The sequence below is a fragment of the Cryptomeria japonica genome, chromosome 2 (assembly GCF_030272615.1).
Source record: "Cryptomeria japonica chromosome 2, Sugi_1.0, whole genome shotgun sequence".
NCBI lineage: Eukaryota > Viridiplantae > Streptophyta > Pinopsida > Cupressales > Cupressaceae > Cryptomeria > Cryptomeria japonica.
Window position 1 is genome coordinate 631,107,184 of NC_081406.1, and position 24,066 is coordinate 631,131,249.

General features: G+C 36.5%; 1 protein-coding gene across 1 annotated transcript in view; it reads right to left on the reverse strand.

Moving 5' to 3' along the window:
* LOC131033959 (probable inactive shikimate kinase like 2, chloroplastic) overlaps positions 1–23,094 on the reverse strand; it is a 114,576-nt gene extending 91,482 nt beyond the window's left edge. The window contains exons 1-4 of the mRNA XM_057965284.2: positions 22,644–23,094; positions 20,635–20,825; positions 20,264–20,458; positions 1,676–1,737 (exon numbers count right to left, since the gene is read on the reverse strand). Of these exons, the coding sequence (XP_057821267.1) occupies positions 1,676–1,737; positions 20,264–20,458; positions 20,635–20,825; positions 22,644–22,916 (721 nt within the window). The 5' untranslated portion in view covers positions 22,917–23,094. The remainder of the gene's footprint in view (positions 1–1,675; positions 1,738–20,263; positions 20,459–20,634; positions 20,826–22,643) is intronic.
* Positions 23,095–24,066: the final 972 nt, after the last annotated feature.

The window sequence follows — 24,066 nt, forward strand, 5'->3', positions numbered from 1 at the left end:
CAACTGAAAACAAGAAATGAGATGCTAGGAACCTGGTATAACTTCGCCCAGTTGTTGCGTTGAAGATGCAAGCAAAATCCTCAATTAAGATGGCTCCAAATATGCAATATCGAAACCAACTATGTGCCGTCCCTGCTGCTGCCAAAGGTCTGAGAACCAAGTGCAATCTGCAGTCTAGTATCTTAATACTCCTCCAAACTGATCGGACCCTCCTCAAAAAGAAAGCGCCTTACTCATCAAGGGATTACCAAGCTATCACATGCACTAATGGCTCAAATCGAAGGTCATAGAGCCCACGACCTGCCTCAAATTAGATTCTCAATATAATTCAAATGGTCACCAAAATGCCTTGCAAACTGTCCCAATGACATCGCCTCTCCCTCCTTTGAATTTTAGAATCATTACAAGTCAAAATCGATGCACATAGAAGATGGCATAACAAAATCGTGGGGACCTAGTTCTGCAACTATGATAATGACAGTACCATATATCTTCGATTGGCCTCCACAAATAACAATAGGTATCGCCTAGATGCCCTAGTGAAATCGCTATCTAGTAATGCTCAAGGAATGCATTCACCAACACACAAAACCAACTCACAAATCTGAAAGTCTAAAGCAATTACCACAATCTACTATGAAAAATCTCCTTAAGCTCAAGTGAAAGGACTAATTGTCCTTCCCAATCACCATAACCTGTTATGCACAATGTGGAAAACTAAATATCTCCCACTCCCAAATGAAGAACTAGGGTTTCGTCCAGCCCTTCTAACAAATCTGCTGAAGGTTTACATCCTCAGAGATTCCACCAATGCCACGCATCAGTCATTTCATCATATCCAAATCTCCAATCTGCTTGATCATCCATCACCCTCTTCTATTTATCCTTGTCATAACCCATCGTGAGATTCCTTCTAGAAGAGGGTAGGTACACTTTATTATTTATTATTATTATTATTATTATTTAAGTGACTTTATAATTTAATTTTATAGTTTAGTCACTATTTAATTAAATTAATTAAATATAAAGTCACTTTAAATTTTTTAATTTATTTTAATGACTTTATAAGAAATTAATTTAATTAATTTCTCCTTATTCCTCCACTTAGCCAAAAGGCTAAGTCTTCATAAAAGACAAGAAAAAATGGGGACATTACAATTTTCTTCCCTCATTCAAGTTGTAACACATGCTCTTTACGATATATGTAATGTAACAAACGGAGAGTTTAAAAATCATAGAATAGATGGTAAAATGGTAAAGAAAAGTGGTTAGAACACAATTGATTTCAGCTATAATCTATCAGAAGACCATGGATATTGTGATTTTGGGTATTATGACAATTATCTAACCACTTTTCTTTACCATTTTACCATCTATTCTATGATTTTTGAACTTCTATATGTATATAGGTTAATGACAATATATATGAATATAACAAAATCATAATATCAAGTTTCTAATATATTATTTGGCTTTAATAATTGTTTTACTTGTATGCATGAAATACTTTCTATAATATTAACCAAATACATGAGCAGAAAAAAATCAGTGTACAGTTTCCAATTCATTACTTGGCATTAACATTATAGAATCTCTCTCATCATAGTAGCACACCAATAATTTTTCAGACATCTAGATTAGGCAGGACAACAAATTTTGACCAAATAGTACTTACAATTATCAATAGATTTTTCAGTCGCTTGTTCTAACAATAGGCCTGTTTGAAGTGGAGTATACCTACACAAGAAAAAGATAAGTATGGTAAGAAATATCAAACATCACTTCCAAAAGCATATTCCATGTGTGTATTTATACTCAAAAACAAATTAGAAAATCTGATACATGTACAATGGCTTAAGCATGTTATCATTCTTGATGTGCAATACTTAACAATATATCCTTAAGGAATTTGTTTAACCTTTCGATTTAAATAATATAAATATGGCAATTCACTTTGTCCACTCATAATAGTGCATTGTTAAGTGACTTAAAGATATGTCCTAATGGGGGAGGAATCCATATGACATAGGCTCCAATATGATTGATAAATTGAACACTTCCACGTTCACCCCCATATATGGAAGCTTGCTGATTTCTCTTTTAGCCAATAAACAAGACATTACATATTGTGGCCATAATTCCTAGACTAACAAGCCAGCCTTATGATCACCTTCTCAAAAAACGTGCAATCCTTGTAATTATTTTTTTCTATATTTATTATTAAAAATCTTCATATTCTTCTTAGTTTGTTTACCCCACATGAGAAGTAAAGATGCAGGCAGTGTACCAAATTTTTGAACGCATAAAACCATTAAATGTAAATGATTTTAACTAAAATAACATAAAAAATAGAAACAAAGATCTCATACGTTGCCATATGGAGAGAAAGTCTACTTGACATAACCGACAAATACAAATGAGAACGTCTAGTTAGTAATCCTTCCAAGTAGTTATTTTACACCCAAAAAAAAAGCTTATCTGTTAGTTTAGTAATAGGCTTATCAACTTAAAACTTGATTAGAAAGAGTCTTGTAACTCAATTGAAAACCAGAAGCTCTGTCATATGCCCCTGTCAAACTAAGGATCACAGTCTTGATTTAAAAAATTAGATCGCAGCCTATAATCTATATCCTAGGCAATGGAATTAAAGTTAACAAGAGAGGTCAATTAATATTAGACAAAAAGAATATCACAGGCGGCAATTCCATAAAGCATATAATTAGCAATAAAGCAAGGTTTCAAGGTAGTACTTGATTTATGGAAGGATGTATCCCTTGCAAAAGAAAAGGTGTGACCCCCTCACATTAGGAGATATAAAGGGGAGTACGATTCATTTGTAAAGGACATCAATTCAGAATGTCAATTCAGAGCGATTCAGAAATACACTCAGCAAAATATATAATTCAGAAAATTAGTTCAAGCAGCAATCATTTATTAGGCATTCAAGTATTATTCAAAGATTGGCTTGTCAATCCATCAAGAAATATTAATCAGCAATAGTCTAGCGAATACATCTAATTATCAGTTTTGAATTCTAGGTAGTATTTGCAAATCGGAAGGACAATATCCCTTCTAGGCTCACTAGAATTGCAAAGACGAAAACCATTTCATTCTTTTCCTATGTTTGGATCCAAATCTTGGTCAAGGAGGATGAAAACCCTCCAAGGTCGGCTAGGGGTTGGAAGGATGGAAATACTTTCATGTTCTTGAGAAGCTAGGGACGGAATCCTTGGTATTGTCACTGTTGTGCTAGGGACAAAACCCTCTAATTCAGCAAATTTGCAACGTATTTCCGGAGAATTCAGGATTTGATCAACTTTGGGTGTTGTGCTATGCTTTATTGACTCTGAGGAGAGAGAATTTGAACCTAAATAGAAGAAGAGGAAACAAGATGATGATGAGTTTGCAAGTGGTACATTGGCCACACTTTCAAGAGCACCCAAGTATCACCCTTTTAGAATTCATAGTGCTTTACAAGGACAAAAAAAGTGACTATCAGTAATGAGAGTGAAATTAAAAGCTGAAACTTTTGAAGGTTTCATGGTAGTCATGGCGGATCGATTCACAAGCTTGCACACAACGAATTCAGCAACGAACCATTACCTTGGGAAGACGCCAAATAAGTGAAGATTTCTATGTAGTAAACATGGGCAATACGGATGTGATTTTGGGCATTCAATGGTTATATCCTTGGCTAGATATTATCTAGATTTTCAAAAGACGTGTTGTGACCTAATCACACATCACCCCATCCTAGATAGGGACCCCCTAGCTTTTAGGCCCTTTTGGTCGTTTGGTCTTGGTTTTTTGTGGGTTTTGGTGGCAATCTCGTCAGTCTCTCCGCTTTGCAGGTGTTCGAGGGTCATTTTGATTTAATCTGCTTTTCGTTTGAGCGAGTTTGGTGAAGTCTAGGGAATGTTTTGTCTTTTTCTAGGGTTTCTGCCTTTTTGTCCTAGATTCTAGGGGTTTATGTTAGAGTTTTGAAGAAACTAAACATACGACTGGAATCAAGACCCTTCAAGGAACCTCCCTGTAAAATTTGAGCCAAAACGGAGTAACTTTCTATTTTTAAAAAGTTCCTATTTTTTAGGGATTTTACTGAGTCCCGAAATGTTGTCATTTTGCCAAAAATCAAACTTACTATTTTTAGTAATTTCTATTTTAGTAAGTTTCTATTTATAGTAAGTCATTCTTGGGTCTTGTCTAGGGGTCTAACGCTGACATTTTGAAAAGCTTTCTATTTTTGGAAAGTTGGTTTTGACATGACCATTCAGGCAAACTATGAAGATCAGGCATTCACGAATATTTCCAATTCCGGAAAGTCAAAAGCAAACAAGATCAATCAAAAATGGCTAAGTGTTGGCAACAAATCTTGAAGTGGAATGCTCAAAAAATCATCCAAGTCTGGAAAGCAACATTGAAGATCCTTCAGTAAATTAACTCTCCATCCAAGTTCAGAAGAGGCATGAAATGTTGAAATTCCTCCTCTAAGGCAAAATTCCGCCCCAAACACTCGGTTGGGCGCCAAAATAGAAGTTTCATGGAGGATTCACAAATTGATGAATTCCTCCTGCAATGAGAAATACTGCCCAAACACTTAGTTGGGCGCCAAAATAAAAGTCTCATGGAGGATTCACAAATTGATGAATTCCTCCTGCAGTGCAAAATACTGCCCAAACACTCAGTTGGGCGCCAAAATGGGGGGGTCATGGAGGATTCAGCATTTGACAAAATTCCTCCTCCACAAAGAAATTCCCCCCAAACCCTCAACTAGGCGCCAAAGTAGAAGTCTCATGGAGGATTCACAATTTGATGAATTCCTCCTACAGTGCAAAATTCCACCCCAAGCCTAGGAAGAGCGCTAAAATGAACATACCAACAAGAGTGTTGAAAATCCAAAATTCCAAACAAAGGGTGAAATAGCGCCCAAAGGAGAAGGAGGGCGCCAAAATGAAGTGTGCAAGGAGAATTGAAGAAATTGTGAATTCCTTGCCTTCGGTAGAATTGTGCCTAAGGTATGAGGAAGGTGCCAGGCCAAGGTAGTCATGGAAAATGTGAAAAGCATGAATTCTCCTTTCCAAGTGGAATCCACGCCCATGCATAGAGATAAGCTTCTAAATGATTAAGACATGGAGAATGATCAAATTCCAAGACATGGTGAATTCCATGCTTAAGCTTGAAAATTGAAAATTTGTCTAAGGCATGAAAGTCAAAGGGTCAAGGAGGAATCAAAAGTAAAAATCCCCTCGGGCAAATTTTTGAATTTTCTATTTTAAGACACCGAATCTTATCAGAATGTGGAAAATTTTATAGATTCGGAATCATGGTGAATTTCTCTATCCAATGAACCTGACTCCTAAATTTTAGGGGGATCCCTAAAAAATAGGGGATGTTGAAAAGGGCATGAAAATTCCTTCAGAAGCAGTCGTCAACAAATTCATTGCATACGCCATAAATGAACAGGATAATGGTCGTCCATTCTTGGACGACCATCTTTTAGTTGAATAGTGGTGGCGTATTTACTCTTGGGGGTATTTTGACTAAGTGTTGGTCCGATCAATGCATGTCGTCGTCACATGAGGAATCTTCTTGCATGCAGCGGCCTTATTTATGATTCTATGACAGATTCTCCGTGCATGTCGCCGTCGCATGAAGAATGATGGGCATTTATTCATTGCATGGAGATGTTTATTATATTTTGGGCATGATCGGTATAGTGGGGTGCATTTAATGCACTAGTGGGTGCTACTTTAGGCTCATGGAATAATTGTATATAGGCTTTATGGGGTATTTATTGCCGATTCCCACCTTGTTGCATCTTGAGTGGAGAATCTTCTAGGGTGAAACCCTAATTAGGGTTTGCATGGCCTAAGGCCTATATAAAGGGGTGACCACCCTCATTTGTAAGGGAGGAGAGATTATTATCTGAGATTGTTGCATCAAGATTGTTGAAGTAGCCAACTTAATACATTGTTTGATTTTGATGGTGTATTATTGTTCTATTTTAGCAATCTGCATGGTCTTGCTCTCTTCAATTAGATTAGATTTGCTTACATGTTGTTAGGAGAACCGGATTTGATAGGAGTACTTGTTGCAGAATCCGAGCTCATACTTTTGGTGTGCAGCTGATTGTTGTATATTGTGCAAAGTTAGTCGGAGCCTTTTGTTATGTGTGTATGCTTAACTTCGATCATCAATGAAGATTGTTCGATCCGATGGTCCATATTGGCGATCTGAAAAACCTCTACACACCCTTTGAAGATTGCACCGCTTTCGCGTAGTTGTGCTTTGCTAGCGAAGCGAAGCGTGGTTTGATTTTGCATGAGTGATCCCATCTCCTGTTCTTAGGATTAGATTAGCTTTAGCATAGTTCTCTCTACCCTACTCTCATTTACTTTCTGCATAATTCAAAAAAAAAAAAAATTCTAAAACTAAGGCTTTCATTGTAAATCATCCATATAGAAATCCTTGAGCTTGCATGAGTTTATCATCTTCTTCAATTGAACGCACGTAAGGCCCCTTGAGTTAACAGTAAACCCATCAAACAACTGAGTCACATCCACGCACTGAAGGAACCTTGGAATTAGCCGTTTGAACTTTATGCAATCTTAGCATATGGACTAATTTTGATCAAGAGAGGGTAAGGTGACCGTTGGTGACTTTATTCTGTGTTTGACGCTGTCAAAAAAACACATCAATGTAATGTCCCCTACTAGGTTTAGGCTTGTTTTAACCATAATTAAGCTATTTCAATATGCTTATGACTTAAACTAGGTTGATTAGGAGACATGTCTATTTTAACGTGATTCAAATCGGTGATATTCCATAGTTCAATCGATCAACTAGCTACTAAGTAAATTGTTCATCTACCCCAAAGGATAATTAACTCTATCATACTAAATAATTAATTTTATTTTGATTCATTATAAATCATTTATATATTTATTAATTACTAATTGTATAAATTATTATGCATTACTGCAGATTAATTTCTAAAAAATATTATAATAATTATAATTATTATAGTAATATCTATATATATAACTATTGTATTACTATCTACATTTATGTTATTATTAAATTCTGCATAAGAATATTATCGGACTTCATATATTAAGCAAACATATTAAGCACACCCCATGCATACCACCAAGAACAAGGATGTTACTGTCTGTAATTAATAATAGTTCTGATCTGATCTGTATAGTTCTTTTGTCTTTCTATTCTGCTGTTCGATTTATTTATTCCCATCTAAATTATATTTTTTCAGAATTGTTTTATTCTCTATATCCTCCCTCCCTTGGGACCGAAATCTGAATATATACATATACTCTTCCTTACCTTTTCACGAAGAGTCAAATCCCTTCTAACTTAAATTTGAATATATACATATACTCTTCCTTACCTTTTCACGAAGAGACAAGTCCCTTCTAACTTTTCTTTTTATAAATGCATCGCTGCTATTCATAACTATTAGTTAAAAAAACGATTCATAGAATGATTTGTAATTATCAGCGCACAGGAGAAAAGCAAATTCAATCTTATGCGATTTATGTTTTGACCACGATAAGTATATTTCCTTTGTTTTTATCAAAGATCTTAGACTTTGGTTTTTGGTTACCACCGATCTTCAACCAACTTTGACCATGTTAAGACTCTTAAGACGTGGCTTTCCACTGTTTCCATGCCAGTTTTGACAGTCTTTGCATCCACCGTAGAAAGTGAAGAGGAATCTTATTTATATGAATATCTTTTAAATATTATGAAATATATCATTATTTGTTTTTGTCACCTATATTTATCACTTAGTTTGACCACTGTTTGCTGTTATCACTATACAGTATACTGATTTTATCACCGCATATATATTACTGCAGATGTATGTGTAAGGCATCCTCGGAACATAGTGAGCATGCAATCTTCTTTGTCATCAATGTCAATTTTTCCATCAAATTATGTTTATAATATAATATTAATTTATTTTTATTTGAATATTTCAAAGATATTACTAGTAATAAACATTCATAAATATTAATTAAATAAATAAATAAATTTCAAATAGTCATTATTTGGTAATAATTATATTAATTAATAACAATAATATATATATATATAAGATGATCAAGGAGGAGACATGACAGTCAACAAGATGGAACTATGTTTCCAACACAATGGCCAAGAAGTAAATCTTCAAGGCATATCAAATGGATCTCCAAGGTGGTTTCATCAAAAAGGATGGAAAGAGATTTTAGACATGGGCAAGTAGAGTGGACAGCACAATATATAATCCTTGATAGATCTTTCTCCAAAGGAGGAAAGTCTACACATGTTGATATTTAATTTGGACTGCCTCCTAAGAGGAGTTTTGAGTATACCATTAAACTAGGAGTGAAACTTGTCATTCCCACACCCTATCGCCACCCAAAGAGATATAAGGAAGAAATTGAGAGAACAATTAAGAAGTTACTTGAGATGGTGTAATGTTCCACTGTCTGGACTGTCCCTTTGGATGGGCAATCCTAAGAGAAAAGATCAGATTTCTAACACACTTATTCTGTGATTATTAACATTCACTGAGATTGCTATTCACTAAGAGGTAATGTAACATCCACTAAGAATGTTTCTGGAAATGATTACAACATTCACTAAGAATGTGATTATAACACCCACTAAGGATGTTCCTGCAGCAATCCAACATTCACTAAGGACATTCGAATGCAGATCCGTCACTCACTAATAATGCTCTGATCCAATATCAGCGTTCACCGAGAATGCTCTTGTTCTGATTAACCATTCACTAAGAATGGTCTAAATGGTCCCTTTCGTCCTAGCAGGTATGAACCTTTGAAGATTTTTAGGAGATTTCCCTTGCTGAGTATAGGGACTGTACCCCGATCTGGACTGGTTGTCTTTCTATATGATCCAATTTAATCTCTGTGAAAACTTCTTACTTTTTGGATGCTTCCAGTATTTACTTCAGTTTGGTTTATGCTAACATACATATACCCCCCCTCTATGTAGACAACAATAATATATTCAGACCTTGACTGACTGTTGTGAATGTGTCCTCTCGTTTCTTTACTGCCACTACGTGTACAGACTACGTGATATGCAATCTGGACGTGGGTTGTTCTGATTATAATTTCCGCCTAACTCCTCCTGAAATATCCCCTGCAGTTATAGGACCAAAAATACAAGGGATATCGTCTAACATTAAGCGGGCCACATGCTGTTCCGAATCTTAGTCTGTATAACCTGCGTGTTATGCGGATTCTAAACTGCAGTATAACTTGCGTGTTATGCTGTTCTGCTGTCTCAGAGTTTACAGACTTATTCAAAAGATATAAACCATACATATGCACCAAATAATGTCTATTAATAACTTCAAATTGACAGAAAGATCACCTAGGATGATTATGCATTAATGCAAGATGTCATGGCATTCATTTGGATACATAGGCATACATATTGACATTTCATCGAACAATTGTCATAAATCCTTAAACAACATTCAACTGAGATTTCACCCTTATTTCCTCTTTATTTCAAAAGATAGTAATCCAATAGGTTCATACAATTAATAACCAAGACTCATTCAGTACTCAGAATTTCTGAGAACAAAGGGCAGCCATGAACATTCAACTGTCTGAAAGAAGGACATAAAATGATGGACAATTTGTAATATCTCCACTTTAAAATAGAATTTAATAATAAATAATAATAATAAAATGTAAATATTAAAAATTAAATTAAAATATAAAAGAATATAATTAAATATAATTGATTAAATTTAATTAAGTTAATGAATGGTCAAAAGACATGGAAGGAAAAGTTGTGACTCCCTCAACAATGAGATATAAAAGGGTAAAGATAACCTCATTTGAGAGGGGGATAATTTGGAAATGGGAAGTGCACATCTGATTTAAATAAGAAGTGCAGACCTGATTATGAAAGGTTATGTCCATTTCAAAGGGCAGAAATAATGAAGAGTTGCACTCTTTCAAAAGGTGCTAATGGTGAAAGGGTGTGTCTCTTGCCAAAGGGCGTGCATGATGAAGAGGTGTGACCTCTCCCTCACATTGAGAGATATAAAGGAAAGGAATCAAAGCATCCAGCAACATCACCATGGATTGGATCAGATCGGAACTGTTATTAAGTTACAGGCAGTAGCATCTTTGTTCTTGGTGGTATGCATGGGGATGTGCTGAATATAGGAAAATATAGAGACTGCCAGCAGGGATAGAAAACAAACAAGGAATAAGCACGAGAGTATCTGCCTCAGACTGCCAGTAAGGGTAAGAAAGGAGCACAGAAAGAATCTTCAGGTCTGCCAGAACAGATAAATAGGAGCCCGCAGCAACAGGTATGTAGAAGACTAATTTTTGTTAGAATATTAAAATATAGCAGTCAGCAAATTATAATTATATTAAATCTTATTTAAATTTCACTAATTGTAACTGTTGTGTATAATATCAATCAAATGGAGGGTATTAATATGATATTAATTTGGGAGGCAAAATTAGATACACAACATTAAACTGATAATAGTGTTAGACATGACGTATAAATATATATATCTGCACATTAATTCAGGAATACATAATACAATTAAATTCAGGTTGTACAAATTATTGTAATGCTGTAACTTCATATGATGCGAATAATATAAGGAATAATAAATTGATTATAATGGAATAATGGCAATTAATGGTTAATACTGATACAAACATAGTAACAGAAAACATTGATGATAACACATTACAAGGCGCTAATGTAATATAATGAAATGTGATAATTATGTCAAATATAATTGATTATCATAATGTGATGAATTGAATAAATATAATAAATGATTCATTGTAAATGAGGGACTCTCTCCTTAAGTACGCCACTCCATAGTGGATGCCTGACACCTGCCACATGGAGCCAAGAGGGGTGAAGCATCTGCTCTTGAGCTTAAGAGAGAAGGTGGTTGTGATGAGGGGGAACGGCGATAGAACACCTCGTTGGGTACACCACTCCATGATGGATGCCTAACACCTGCCATATGGAGCCAAGGGGGATATGGTATTCAGTTTATAAATATAATTTCATATATCATTTAATATAATTTCATTAGTATATGTTTCAGTTTATAAATATTATTTCATATAAGTTCTTTGATTTTTTATTGCAGGAAAACAGTATACAAAGGTACTCCCATAAACTTAATTTACATATTTTAGATTTGGGTAAATTTGGCTTAATTTAAAGGTATAACTAATTAGGGGACATTACACAAATGAACCTGATTTGGAATCGCCCAGCTGGATAAATGAAGAAGCAAGCAATATCTTAAATTATAAGCTTCCAAACTGCCAAATCGGACTTGTCACTTAAATCGCCCCTACAGTTGCATTGAAGATAGACTGATAATAATTGTGGACTGTGGCTAACTTCCAAATTCTTCACCCAAAATAAACGCCTTCAATTCTCAAATGTGACGCTACCCCTCTTCATGTGATTTGATGCCAATATGGAAAGCTAGGAACAAAAACATCATTAGTGACAAAGATAGTAAATTCCTTAGTTTATTTTGGCAAGAACTCTTTAAGTTCCCTAAAACAGAACTTACCTCAAGCACTAGCTACCACCCACAAACAGATGGCGAACCAAATTTGTAAATAAGTGGCTTGAAGGATATTTACGAAATTATGTCACAAGGCAACAAAGAGCATGGGTTAAATAACTACATCTCGAAGAAAATTGTTGCAACTCTAATTATCCATATGTCAATAGGAATGAGTCCTTTCAATATTAATATATTATGGTGGTTCGCCACCTTTACCGAAAAAAAAAAAAATAGGAATGAGTCCTTTTAAGGCACCATATGGATATGAGGCCATATCATTTGAAGATTTGATTCTAACAAATAGCAAAGCCCCTAGAGCAAGAGACTTGGTACAACAAAGTATGGATATTTTAAAAACCCTCAAGGAAAACTTGCAACATGTTTAAAATCAACAAAAGATGTATGCTGATCAACGTAGATCTGAAAGAAAATTAGCAATTGGTGACTTAGTTTTTTCTAAGATTGCAGCCTTATAAACAATCTTCTATCAAGGGAAGTGGTGCTGAGAAACTTAATCCATGATTCTATGGACCTTATTAGATTATAAAAAGGATCGGTGAGGTTGCTTATGAATTGTTGTTACTGGCCAACAGTCGGATTCATAATGTCTTCCACATATCTCACCTTGAGAAGGTTCTAGGTCAACATGTTACACCATGTCTAGAGTTACCCCCACTAGATGACAAGGGAAAATTAATTTTGGAACCCAAGGCCATCATTGATATAAGAGAAAAGAAATTAAGAAATAAGGTCATTTTAGAATATTTGGTTAAATGGAAGAATTTATTGATTGAGGATGCTACTTGGGAAGGAGCAGAATTTTTTTATCATTCTAATTAAAAGTTTGTAATGTCCCCTTCTTGCACCTAGATAGTTTGGAGTTTCCATTAGCCTATTCCCAAGTTCCCATAGGCTAAGTAGATTTGGTTAGGGGAATCAATGGGCTGTGAGAGTGTTAATTTTATAACCCAGTTACAGATTAACTGCTCAACAAAATTCACAGAATAGAAAACAATTTTAATCTATCTGATTTGTAACAGTCAATACTCTGGGTTATTTAACAACAACTAAACAAAAGAAGCAAATTCAGACAAAATCAATAACAAAGTAAAACACATTTATTCAGCTTCAGGAGCAAGAATTCATAAAGCAGATTACAAGATTGCCACAGCAATTACACAAAGATAATTTCAGCCTCACAATCCTCTTTCTCTGCCCAGATAATCGCTCTCACTGAATCTTCAACTCGTGCTCACCACATTTGTGTCTTAGCCTCAACTCATAGGCTCAATTTATAGATGTTAATCCAAGACACACCGTAGCATTCAACTGCTATATTTAGACACCAATTCTATGTTTGGACAACAGTTCTATAGATAGCAGTTCTATATCTAGACAGCAGTTCTATAATTAAACTTACTACAAAACTACAACTTCTATATTTAGTAAACTGAAGTTTGAACTTCCTCATGAATGCAAACACCTCTCGAGCTACAGAAATCAACACTCCCTCTTAGCGAGGAAGGTGTTTTACACAACACCCAACTTATCCTTGAAGTATACAAACTTGCCCTTCATCAAGGGTTTGGTCAAGATATCTACTACCTACCCGTCTATAGGAATGTACTACAACTTCACTGTCCCCTTACGTACACAATCTCTAATGAAGTGGTACTTGATCTCAATGTGCTTTGACTTGTCATGAAACACTAGATTCTCAAAGTTTGATACAACTCTGATTATCACAGTAAATGACTGTCGGATCTAGCTCTTGATCAAAAAGCCCAACTAGAAGTTTTCAAAGCCAGATAGCATCACATGCAGCCATACGGGCTGCCATATACTTGGCCTCTGTAGAACTCAGTGCAACTGCCTTTTGTTTCTCATTGTACCAAGAGACTGCTCCTGATCCCAAACTGAAACTGCACCCTGAAGTGCTTTTCCTATCAACTGTATTGCCTGCCCAATCCACATTGATGAATTCTTTGAGCTTCACTCCATCCTGTTGAATATACCTCAGCCCATAATCAAATGTGCCATGAAGATACCTCAAAACATGCTTCGCAGCTACCCAGTGCACTCGCTTAGGCTCTACCATAAACTAAGTGAGTTCACTGTGAAACAAATATCTAGCCTAGTGTTGACCGGATACATAAGAGAGCCAATCAATTGTCTGTATAAAGTTGGGTCCACTACTTCTGATTTAGAAGCATCGATCTTTTTCCAATTGGTCACAAGTGGTGTGGACATGGGCTTACAATCCTCCATTCTAAATCGTTTTAAGATCTCAATTATGTACTTCCCTTGTCCAAGAAAGATCTCTCCCTCTTTCTACCACAATTCCAATCCCAAAAAGTAGTGCATCAGCCTCAAGTCCTTCATCTCAAACTCTCCTACAAGATCCCGCCTGCAATGTACTATGAGCTCTTCTAACCCTATAAGAAACAAGTCATCAACATACAATGCCAATATGAGAGGTTCACCCTTCACCTGAACATAGTACAGGTTTGAATCTGCCTCACTCTTGGTGAAGCCCACGCTCTGCAAATAACTGTTAATACATGCTCTCCTCAACCTGCATACATGGCAATCCCTCCCATGCACTTCAAAACCCTCTGGCTACTCTATGTAGATCTCTTCCTCAAGCACTCCATTGAGGAAGGTCATCTTCACATCCATCTAATGGATCCTCCAACCTATCTGTGTTGCTATAGAAATGATAGCCCTGATGAATGAGTACCTAGCTACTGGAGCGAAGGTCTCGTCATAATCCCTTCCTTCTGAGAAAAACCCTTAGCCACAAATCGGGCTTTGAACTTTTCCACACTACCATCTGCAGCATGCTTGATCTTATACAACCAGCTCGAGCCCACCACAGACTTACCTTCTAGTTGTGGCACTAACTCCCACACACTATTCTTCATGATGGAAGAATACTCTTCCACCATGGCATCCCTCCATACCTGATGCTTGCACACCTCTTGAAAGCTAGAAGGATCCACCTCAATCAATTCACTCATAAGTGCCACATACCCAGAATAACGTTTGGGAACCTTTCTCTGTCTGACTGAATCTTGAGGATTACCAACATACTCCTAGGTCTCTCTCTGTGTCTACTCAGCTGCCCTGTTTCTCCTCTTCTCTGTAATGGGAATCTAAGGTTGAGGAATTATTTGTTTCTCCATCTGACCAACCCACTCAACCTATTTTCTCTGCTCTCCAACTTGTGTGACTGAATTCTGCAGAATCTACACTGCCTCCACTTTGGGTGCCTACTCCTCCTCCTGAACCTTCATCAAGCTACCAAACTTCTGAAGAGCCCTCTCTTCCTCAAATTTCACATCTTTGTGAAAAACTGTTTTTTTAGGGCAAGAATGTAAACCCGATAGGCCTTGGAAGTTTCACTGTACCCAACAAGGATACTATTCTCTGCAATTGGTTTCAACTTAGTTCTCTTCCCCACAGGAATATGACAATACAGAAGGCATCCAAAGATGCGAATATGCTCCAAATCCAATTTCTTCCCGATGAACGTCTCCTTTAGTGTCAACTTGCCCAACAACTTGTGTAGGCTCCTATTCTACAAGCATGTAGCCATATTGCAAGCCTCTACCCATAAAAACCAAGGTAGATCCTGATCATGGAGCATGGCCTTGGCCGCTCCAACTATAGCCATGTTTTTCCATTCAGCAAACCCATTCTGTTGAGGGTTGTATGGAACCATCAACTCTTTCTTGATACCTTCCTGAGCACAAAAATCCTTAAAGGCATTCGAGGTATACTCGCCTCCATTATCCGACCTTAGCGTCTTGATCTTCCTCCCTGTTTGATTCTCCACGAGAGCCTTAAACTCTTTGAACCTACTGAAGACCTCATCTTTACTTTTCAAAAAATATATCCACGTCTTCCTCAAGACATCATCAATGAAGGTAACATAATACTCATACCCATTCAAGGAAACTGTTGACATGGGCCACACACATCTCAGTGTACTAGATCCAATATCCCCTTTGACCTAGTGTCACTGCTCGGAAAACTGGTCTTGGCATATTTGCCCAAAGCGCAGCCCTTGCATACCTCATGCTTCTCAACCTTCATATTAGGCAGCCCCGTAACTATTTCCTTGAGCACATTAAGTTCTCCATGGTGAAGATGGGCCATCTCCTATGCCACAGTTCTCCTAGCCCTCTACTATCGCTCACCAATGCATGTGTTGGTTCAAACTGTAGTCAAAACAAGCTATCGTTCCTGACTCCAGTCACTTTTGCTACCAAGGAATCCTTGGGACGAGTATAGACTTTTCCCCCCTCAAAGGTCACAATGTAACCCTTGTCCTCCAAAGTAGAAACGGATATCAAATTCTGTCATGCCTAGGACATACAACACGTCCTCCACCAATAGAGGTTTGTAGGACTCCCTTTGAAACTTGATCGTGCCAACACCAACTGCATGATACTTGGCATTGTTGCCAAGCTCAATATTAAAGTCCAGCTTCTTCTCCTCCAACTTGGTGAAACACTCTCTAACTCCCGTCATGTGTTGAGAAGCCCCACTATCAATATACTACACATTGTTGGCAACTAAACTCAAGACATGCAATGAGGTGAAAACTCATTCTCAAACCATGTTGCAAACTTGTCCACCCCTGTAGTAGCCACAACCTGCTTCTTCTGCTTGCCCTTGTTTTTCTTATTCGAGAACTAACTAGCATAGTGTCCCAACTAATGGCATCAAAAACACTTCGCTTTACTCAAATCTTTCTTCTTCCCACTCTTGGAAGAAGACTCATCACTTGGCCCTTTCTTGGCTTTTTGCTTACCCTTGCTTGCAAGAGCAAGGTTTTCTTCATCTTCAACCTTCTTTGATTGATTTCCTCGATGAGGACTTTCTCGGATCTCCTCTTGGACGAAATCATCCCAAAGCCTTGCCCCGTCAGGTAGGTGATCTCGACCGACTACACACTAGACAAACACTACCCAGTGCTTCAAAAAAACATTCAAGGTTATACGCACCAGCTCATCATCATCAATCGTCTCTCCAATAGCAGCTAACTCATCCATAACCTATGTCAGCCTAGACAGGTGAGATGTTACACTCTCGCCCTTGGACATCTTGGTATTGTGCAATTTGTCCTTTAGCATCATTTTACAACTCTGATAATCGCTCTAATATAGTTTCGTGACTGTATCCCACATCTCCTTGGTAATGTCTTTCCCTAACAGATGGGGAATCAAGTGATCTTTTACCCCATCAAGGATAATCATCTGTGCCTTGGCCTCCTTGAGTTCATGTGCATCTAGGAAAATGGGATCATTCGTGGGGGGAGTCACTTTTGTACTAGCATAGGCCCACAACCTACTCTCCTTGAGATCTAATGTAATTCGAACCTTCCACTGCAAGTAGTTGGAGGCACCCTCTAGCCTATCCTCATATTGAACATTGGTTACCATTGTAGAATAAAACCCTTGAAGAGATTGAAACTGAAATTTGTTTTTTTTTTTGTATCCTAAAACCTGTGTCAAATATCCTTGCATTCGTATTCATAGTTTAGAGCTCTGATACCATGTTAATTTTATAACCCAGTTACAGATTAACTGCTCAACAAAATTCACATGATAGAAAACAATTTTAATCTATCTAATTTGTAACAGTCAATACTGTGGGTTATTTAACAACACTAAACAGCAGAAGCAAATTCACACAAAACCAATAACAAAGTAACACACATTAACTGCAAACACACGTTTATTTAGCTTCAGGAGCAAGAATTCATAAAGCAGATTACAAGATTGCCACAGCAATTACATAGAGATCATTTCAGCCTCACAATCCTCTTTCTTTGCCCAGATAATCAATCTCACTGAATCTTCAACTCGTGCTCACCACAATTGTGTCTTAGCCTTAACTCATAATCGATCTCACTGAATCTTCAACTCGTGCTCATTGCAATTGTGTCTTAGCATTCAACTCCTATATTTAGACAGCAGTTCTATGTTTGGACAACAGTTCTATAGATAGCAGTTTGTTTGCCTCACTGGGTAAACAGAAAGAGTACAGAAGTAATGCAGAAATGAACAATGCAAGTACAAGATGAATATGAGAATAAGCTTTCCATTAATGACTTAGAATGCACTCAATGTTCATAGTGTTATCTCTCGTAAAACATCACACCCTTCAATACCCACAGGTAGTACAATATATAACAGCCGAAGGGGTGCGACACAACCGTCGCGACTCCAACTACCTACCCGTCGGCTAACTAACTACTAACAAATAACATTACTCCCAAAACATAAGATATACATATTTCCTGACAACACAGTTCTATATCTAGACAGCAGTTCTATAATTAAACTTACTAGAAAACTACAACTTCTATATTTAGTAAACTGAAGTTTGAACTTCCCCTTGCATGCAAACACCTCTCGAGCTACAGAAATCAACAGAGAGCTCTAACAAGTGATTTCAATGTGTTCCAGCAGGGCTTCTATTTTTAGCATATGGCTATTTTTAGTAAGAACTATTTTTAGCACTTGATCTTGGCTTCTGTCTCCTCTTAGTTCTGAGCAAAATGCTTTTCATTTTTTGTGCCTTGGTGAGTTCTAAGGTTGACAGAATAATATTTCTTTAAGTGACTCCATCAATTGGATCCATCAACGCCATTGAGGATTTCCTTTTCTTGTTTTAAAACTTTGCAATTAAGGTTCCCAAGTAACCCGTACAAGGCAGCATTTTAAAATTGTCCAGATTATTGACATCACAGAAACTCATAATCCCTCAGGGGCCATTACTTCACTTTTTATCCCTAATCTCCTTCCCAAACTCTAGATATCCATATATCACATACTACAAAAGATTCTCTACCTGTACTGTCTAAAAGCATAGAATTCAAACCAGTTAAGCAGTGTTTTACTCAATAGACACCCTATTTTATCAATTTGGTCTTATAATCTTATATCAAACTTCACTAGTGTCTTTAAGCAATTTCATTTGTTGTTTTGAACTTTGAAAGTTATTATTCATTACATATGAGTTGATTAGGGGTTTAACAATTATTTTTATACATATCTCAATTGCAGAACATGTGATATGGCAAGATTCCATGAATCATTCAAGAAACCCACGCATCCAAGGAGGTATTACTATTTCTAATGTACTTATAACTTTCTAAAATTTACCATACAATAGGTTTCTCTTTAATGAACTTTCTATGATTCTGATCAACAAGCACTGACTGGACCATCCAAATGGCTCATGGCTGAGAAAAGTCTGGAACCCTCTACTTCAACAATTTACCTTGTATTAAATGCCCAATCATAGTACAACGGAGGAATTCTTGTTACCATTTTGCATAGCTTTTTCTCTTCAGGAAACAATCTTCTAGTTCACCATATTTATCATATGTTTTTGGCCCACTTTACCATCCAAAATTTGTTAATTCTACGCACAATGAAATATATGGGCCCTTCATCAAATACCCTATCGTCCTTGCTAACATCAAAGTTTATTACCACATGTGTATCCAATAGTTTTGATGTGCAAAACTTGCATAACAGTATCATGTGATAGATTTTCTACAGCACCTAGCACAGACAGCAAAATGTTGTAACCCAATGGCATTCCATTCAAGAAATTATACAATTAGCTGTTGCTATTGACCCACTTTTCTATATGCTGACCAAGAATAAACCATACCTCCTCTAGGTTTCAAGGGGGAGTAAAGTCTTTTTGTATATTTGCAAATACAGGAAGACCCCATCACAGTTGCAAGGCAGTGGAAATTTCAGATTTTTGAAGCAAGGGGGATAAGATGCTGTCAATTTATTTGAAATTCGAGAGCCTTCTTTGAACATAAGATCTAGGGATGGCTAGTGCTGGAAGAAGGTTTGGCCATTTAATGAAGACTTCGTGAGGGTAGTGCCACAGTTTCTTTATGCAGTGTTTGTGGGAGAGAGGAATCAATCACCCATGCGATCCGGAGTTATACTACTTCCAAGTCCATTTGTAAGTGGTTTCATGCTGAATGCAATTATTTATTTGTTGACTCATTTTCTTCGAAAAAGGCGCTCTTGGTAGACAATTGGATGATTGGAGACAGCTGTAAAGTAGTGTGAATGGTTTTTTATTGAGAACAATATATAGGAAAGCTTTTAGGCAGAACAGTCTTCTGCTTAGATTATGGCAGTTAATATAGTCAAGCAAGAGGTAGCTCTTCTTTTCAATATCAGGTCTGAGATTTTTTAACAAGGATTTTGAGCAATTGCTACTTTAGGTACAGGCTCACAAGTTATCTTTTCTCACTTTTTTAGAAAGGGACGTAGAGTCCTCAAGTTCTAAATTGTAGTATAAGTTGTATATTTTCAAAAAGCAAATATAGAGAATAAGCTACAAATTAAGAGAACGATTAAAAAAGAACACTTCAACGGTATAACTACTGAAACATAAGGTAAAGGATGCTTCTTACTTACATCAAGAAATCCTCAGTCATTTCTTGTCAAGCTATTTTAGTCTTTGATAAAATGATTTGACATCAAGATATTTTAGTCTTTGATGAAATGGTTTGTCATCTATATTCATTTTTAATTATTGTGAATCTTCTTGCTCATTGTAAACCAAAAAAAGTATGAATCGAGAGAAAGAGAGACACAATACTCTAAACTGACTGCTAGTTCTCTAGCCACTGCCCAATTGATTTCTGAAGAATCTCCAACAAGGTACACTGATGTTCCTTTCAAAAGTGCTGAAACTCCAGTACCAAGTGAATGCCAGGCCTCCATAATATCAGGCCATTTCACATCTACATCACTCTTTTTCAGGCTTACCACAAGATCATTTTCATCAATATACCTGTGAAGTCACAAGAATTAATACAATGAAATGCTCTTCTAAAAGTTTCACTCCATGCAAAAAATTAAGTGTTATGGATTCTCAAATAATGATTTGATCACAAAACTTTATGGCTCAAAATAGACAAGATGAACATGAAAAGCACATTGATGATTTTTCAGAGGAATGGGACAAACCAGATAGTTTCTGGAGGGTTTATCCTGCTATATAGACGGTCAATTGACAACAAAACTTTGACTTCATTGACGACCTGAACTGTAATAACAAGAGAAGTGTCTTGAACATTCACAAACACATCTTCAGTGGCCAGATTAGTTTCTCCTGGCAACGGGATTCGCAATTCCACCTCTGCAGCATCATCAGTAAACTGTCCAGTGGCTTAAGTGACAAATATGAGTCATTTTACCACTTTAACATATGAAAATATAATAGAAAAATAAATAATTAGATTATTAGCCATACACTTGCAAAACCAAATTTTACTCCAAAAGATGTATCACATTAAGGCTTCAGAAAGCAAGCTGCATGACCAATGCAATAATGATGTAGCCATATAATTGCCAAAATAATAAAATTTCAATCAAATATTTATTCAAGATTGATATGTCAATCTACAAAAACCTCCGTAACATTAACTATCGTTGGGCTAGTTGCAAACTTGTAGTGCACACCATAAATGTTGCAGCTCTGCTTTTTAGGCAAAATTGGTTTCAAATATATGCCCTGTCTTCGGCTATAGCACTGGTTAAAAGTTAATATCCAGTAACAGCGGGTTTCCTTGAAAGCCCTATAATCAAAGATGTGTGGCTGTCTCACAATTGCAAAAAGGAAACCTCGCCATCCCCTGTGGCAGGCTTCAAAACATAACCTAAAATAAATATTGAAAGCACAATAAAAATTAAAATGTAGTATTTCCAAAGCCAAAACGACAATGCAAATTATGCACTTCACTATCTCTAACGTGCATCTGCCAATGTTTGAGTAAAATCTACTTCAGGTTTGAAGCTGTCCCCAGAACACAACTGGAAATATTTTACTGGGATTTGAACCAAATGCCTGAAAATAGAAATAACTTTTGCCAAAGCCCTTATGGATAGCCCGCATAGAAGTTTTTGTCCTACCTAACTCACAGGAAAAGCTGGAACATTCTATGCAGGATATCCAGAAACACTTTAGCAAATGCCTTCCTTTAGACAAAAATTGTCATTACAGAAATAACTTGCTTGATTCGAGCCAAATGTGTTTTGGGCTTGCATGATCGACCCATCACCATAGCAGAAAATAAAGGCCAAACATGCTAAAAAGGCGTCCACCAAATCGATTTGATTCATACTGACACAGAAAAACGACAATTCGCAAAACTTGGTGGAAAGAATGTGACTTGGAACAGTGTCTCTTTAAGAGCAGTGATCCATTTCTTTGGTGACATACCAATTGTGCTTAAGTAAGCTTGAATTCAAGGTACCATATACGTATTTATCATCCTTATCTGTCTCGGGTATGGAAATCAGTTGTTAGGATGTACTATAAGAGTAATTGTCACTTTAGCAACTTGGTCGCATCCTACTCTGTGAGCCTCTTTTCTTGGTTAGTAATGGCTTAAATTTAAATTCATTATAGTTTCAATTACGTGACTATAATATCTACGGGACCCCAGAGCTAGGGTTCCTAGCAGGATTATACAAAAATATTTGTAATGTTAAAAGAATCAGAATGCGAGAATTCTCGTTTGTTTATTCGGGTTCGACCTTCTGCTCATGATTCTGGTGAGAAATTTCGAAGTCCACCGCGTTGTCACCTCTTCAAAAAACAATTAGAAGCATAGACCTATAAATACACAAGTTTTGCATCAACATTTTGTTGCATTGACTCTAGCAAATTTCCCATGACTATCAAAATATCAAAAACTTATGCCCGGCATCATGGAGAAAGAGCATAGCCTGAAGCTAGCTCCAGAAGTCAAAAGCAAATGCAATGCCAGCACAAAATGATAATAAAATAATATAAATAGATTGTTTTGAGTCCTTTTCTAGAGAATAAATATCTCCATAGAATAGAAATGCCAGCAAATATCATCTCGTTTCGGTAGCAGGGCATACATAATTCCAAAAGTTTATTTACAACTGAATACATTGCAGGGAACTAAGGAAAAGAAAAATTTTAGGCAAAGCGCTGTGTTGGGTACCTCGTAATTATGTAAGCCAGTTCCAGAAACCAACGGGTCTTGACTGGCGGTACATTGTATTTTAGTGGGTGTGCGAGTATTGCATTGTAGGCTTGTGGAATTCCAGGGTACTCTGTGCTTTCTGCTTAAAGTATGTCTGTGAATTGAAGTGAGTGTTGATGAAATATGCGCAGAATAAGTTGATAGAGAGCATTGCTTTCGATATTTGAGAGCGCAATCGAACGAAGCGAGATTGAAGCAATTGTTGAGGCGAGCTGTGAAAGCCATAGACATAGCCTGCTCTTTTTCCTCCTCCGATATGTCAAATCTTATCTCCACATTCTTGCCCTTTAAAAGATTTGCAGCTGATATCTAATTTATGGAGAGCAAACTATTCTCATAATGTCAAACCAAAATATCCTTTTAGTTTTTCCTCCTCGACGTCTGTAATTTTTCTAAGGCACATTTGTTGTGATAGGAGTTGTTGATTTAATATCTATATTTGTTGATTTAATGTTCGATTGTTTTGATAACATTGTTCTAATAATTGTGACTTTAATGTTCATAATTGAATGAAATGTACTCTTAGTTGTAAAAAGCAACCAATCATGTGATGCTACATTGACTACACAAGAGGGAGGCCTTTATGCACAACTATTGGTCTCTCCTTTTTTGGGATTGTTTTGGACATCTTGGCAAAAAGCATGCTGATGTGGCATCATATTTGATGATGTAATCTTGAAATCTTAGTGATAAGTAGGGGACTTGCCAAATAAGTTGTTGTAAAAAATTGAGAGTGATTTGAAATTTTCATATAAGATTTTGAGAAGCACAAATCTAGGGTACTCAACTACTGGGTCCTCTCCCCTATTTGACTATTTGTCTAGTTTTTAGAAAATTTATTGTATAATGATGTTTAGAGGGATTAATCTTTTATGAGAATAAATAATATATTTAGCATTCATTATACGTAGGTGATGTTCATAGGAGTGAAGTATCACGATTTTATGAAAAGTCACCGACTCGGTATTATAAACATGCATAATTAGAGAGTTTTCTCCATGATCAAGTCTACTAAACTTGCTAGCCCATAAAATGCAAACAAACAATTGGAGATTTTCCCCAATTATTAATCTAGGTTAATTCAATAGAATGTGTAATTATGAATAAAATTTAATTATAGAAAAGTAAATGTTAAGTGAATAGGGGTACTCGAATTGATTATTGAAGTTATTTGACCTTGATGAAAATTTTGAATTTGAATGTTCCTAGTCTAAGAAATGATATATCTTGGTCAACGTAACATTTTGAATCTTATGCAAGACATGTGTTGTATCTTGAGTCAAGTTTACACCTCTTGGCCTTTTTCATGTTTGTGGATTCATCATCTCATGTGTGTAGCTCTACTCTTTGGCTTGCCTGGTTTACTATTTTCTACTCTACA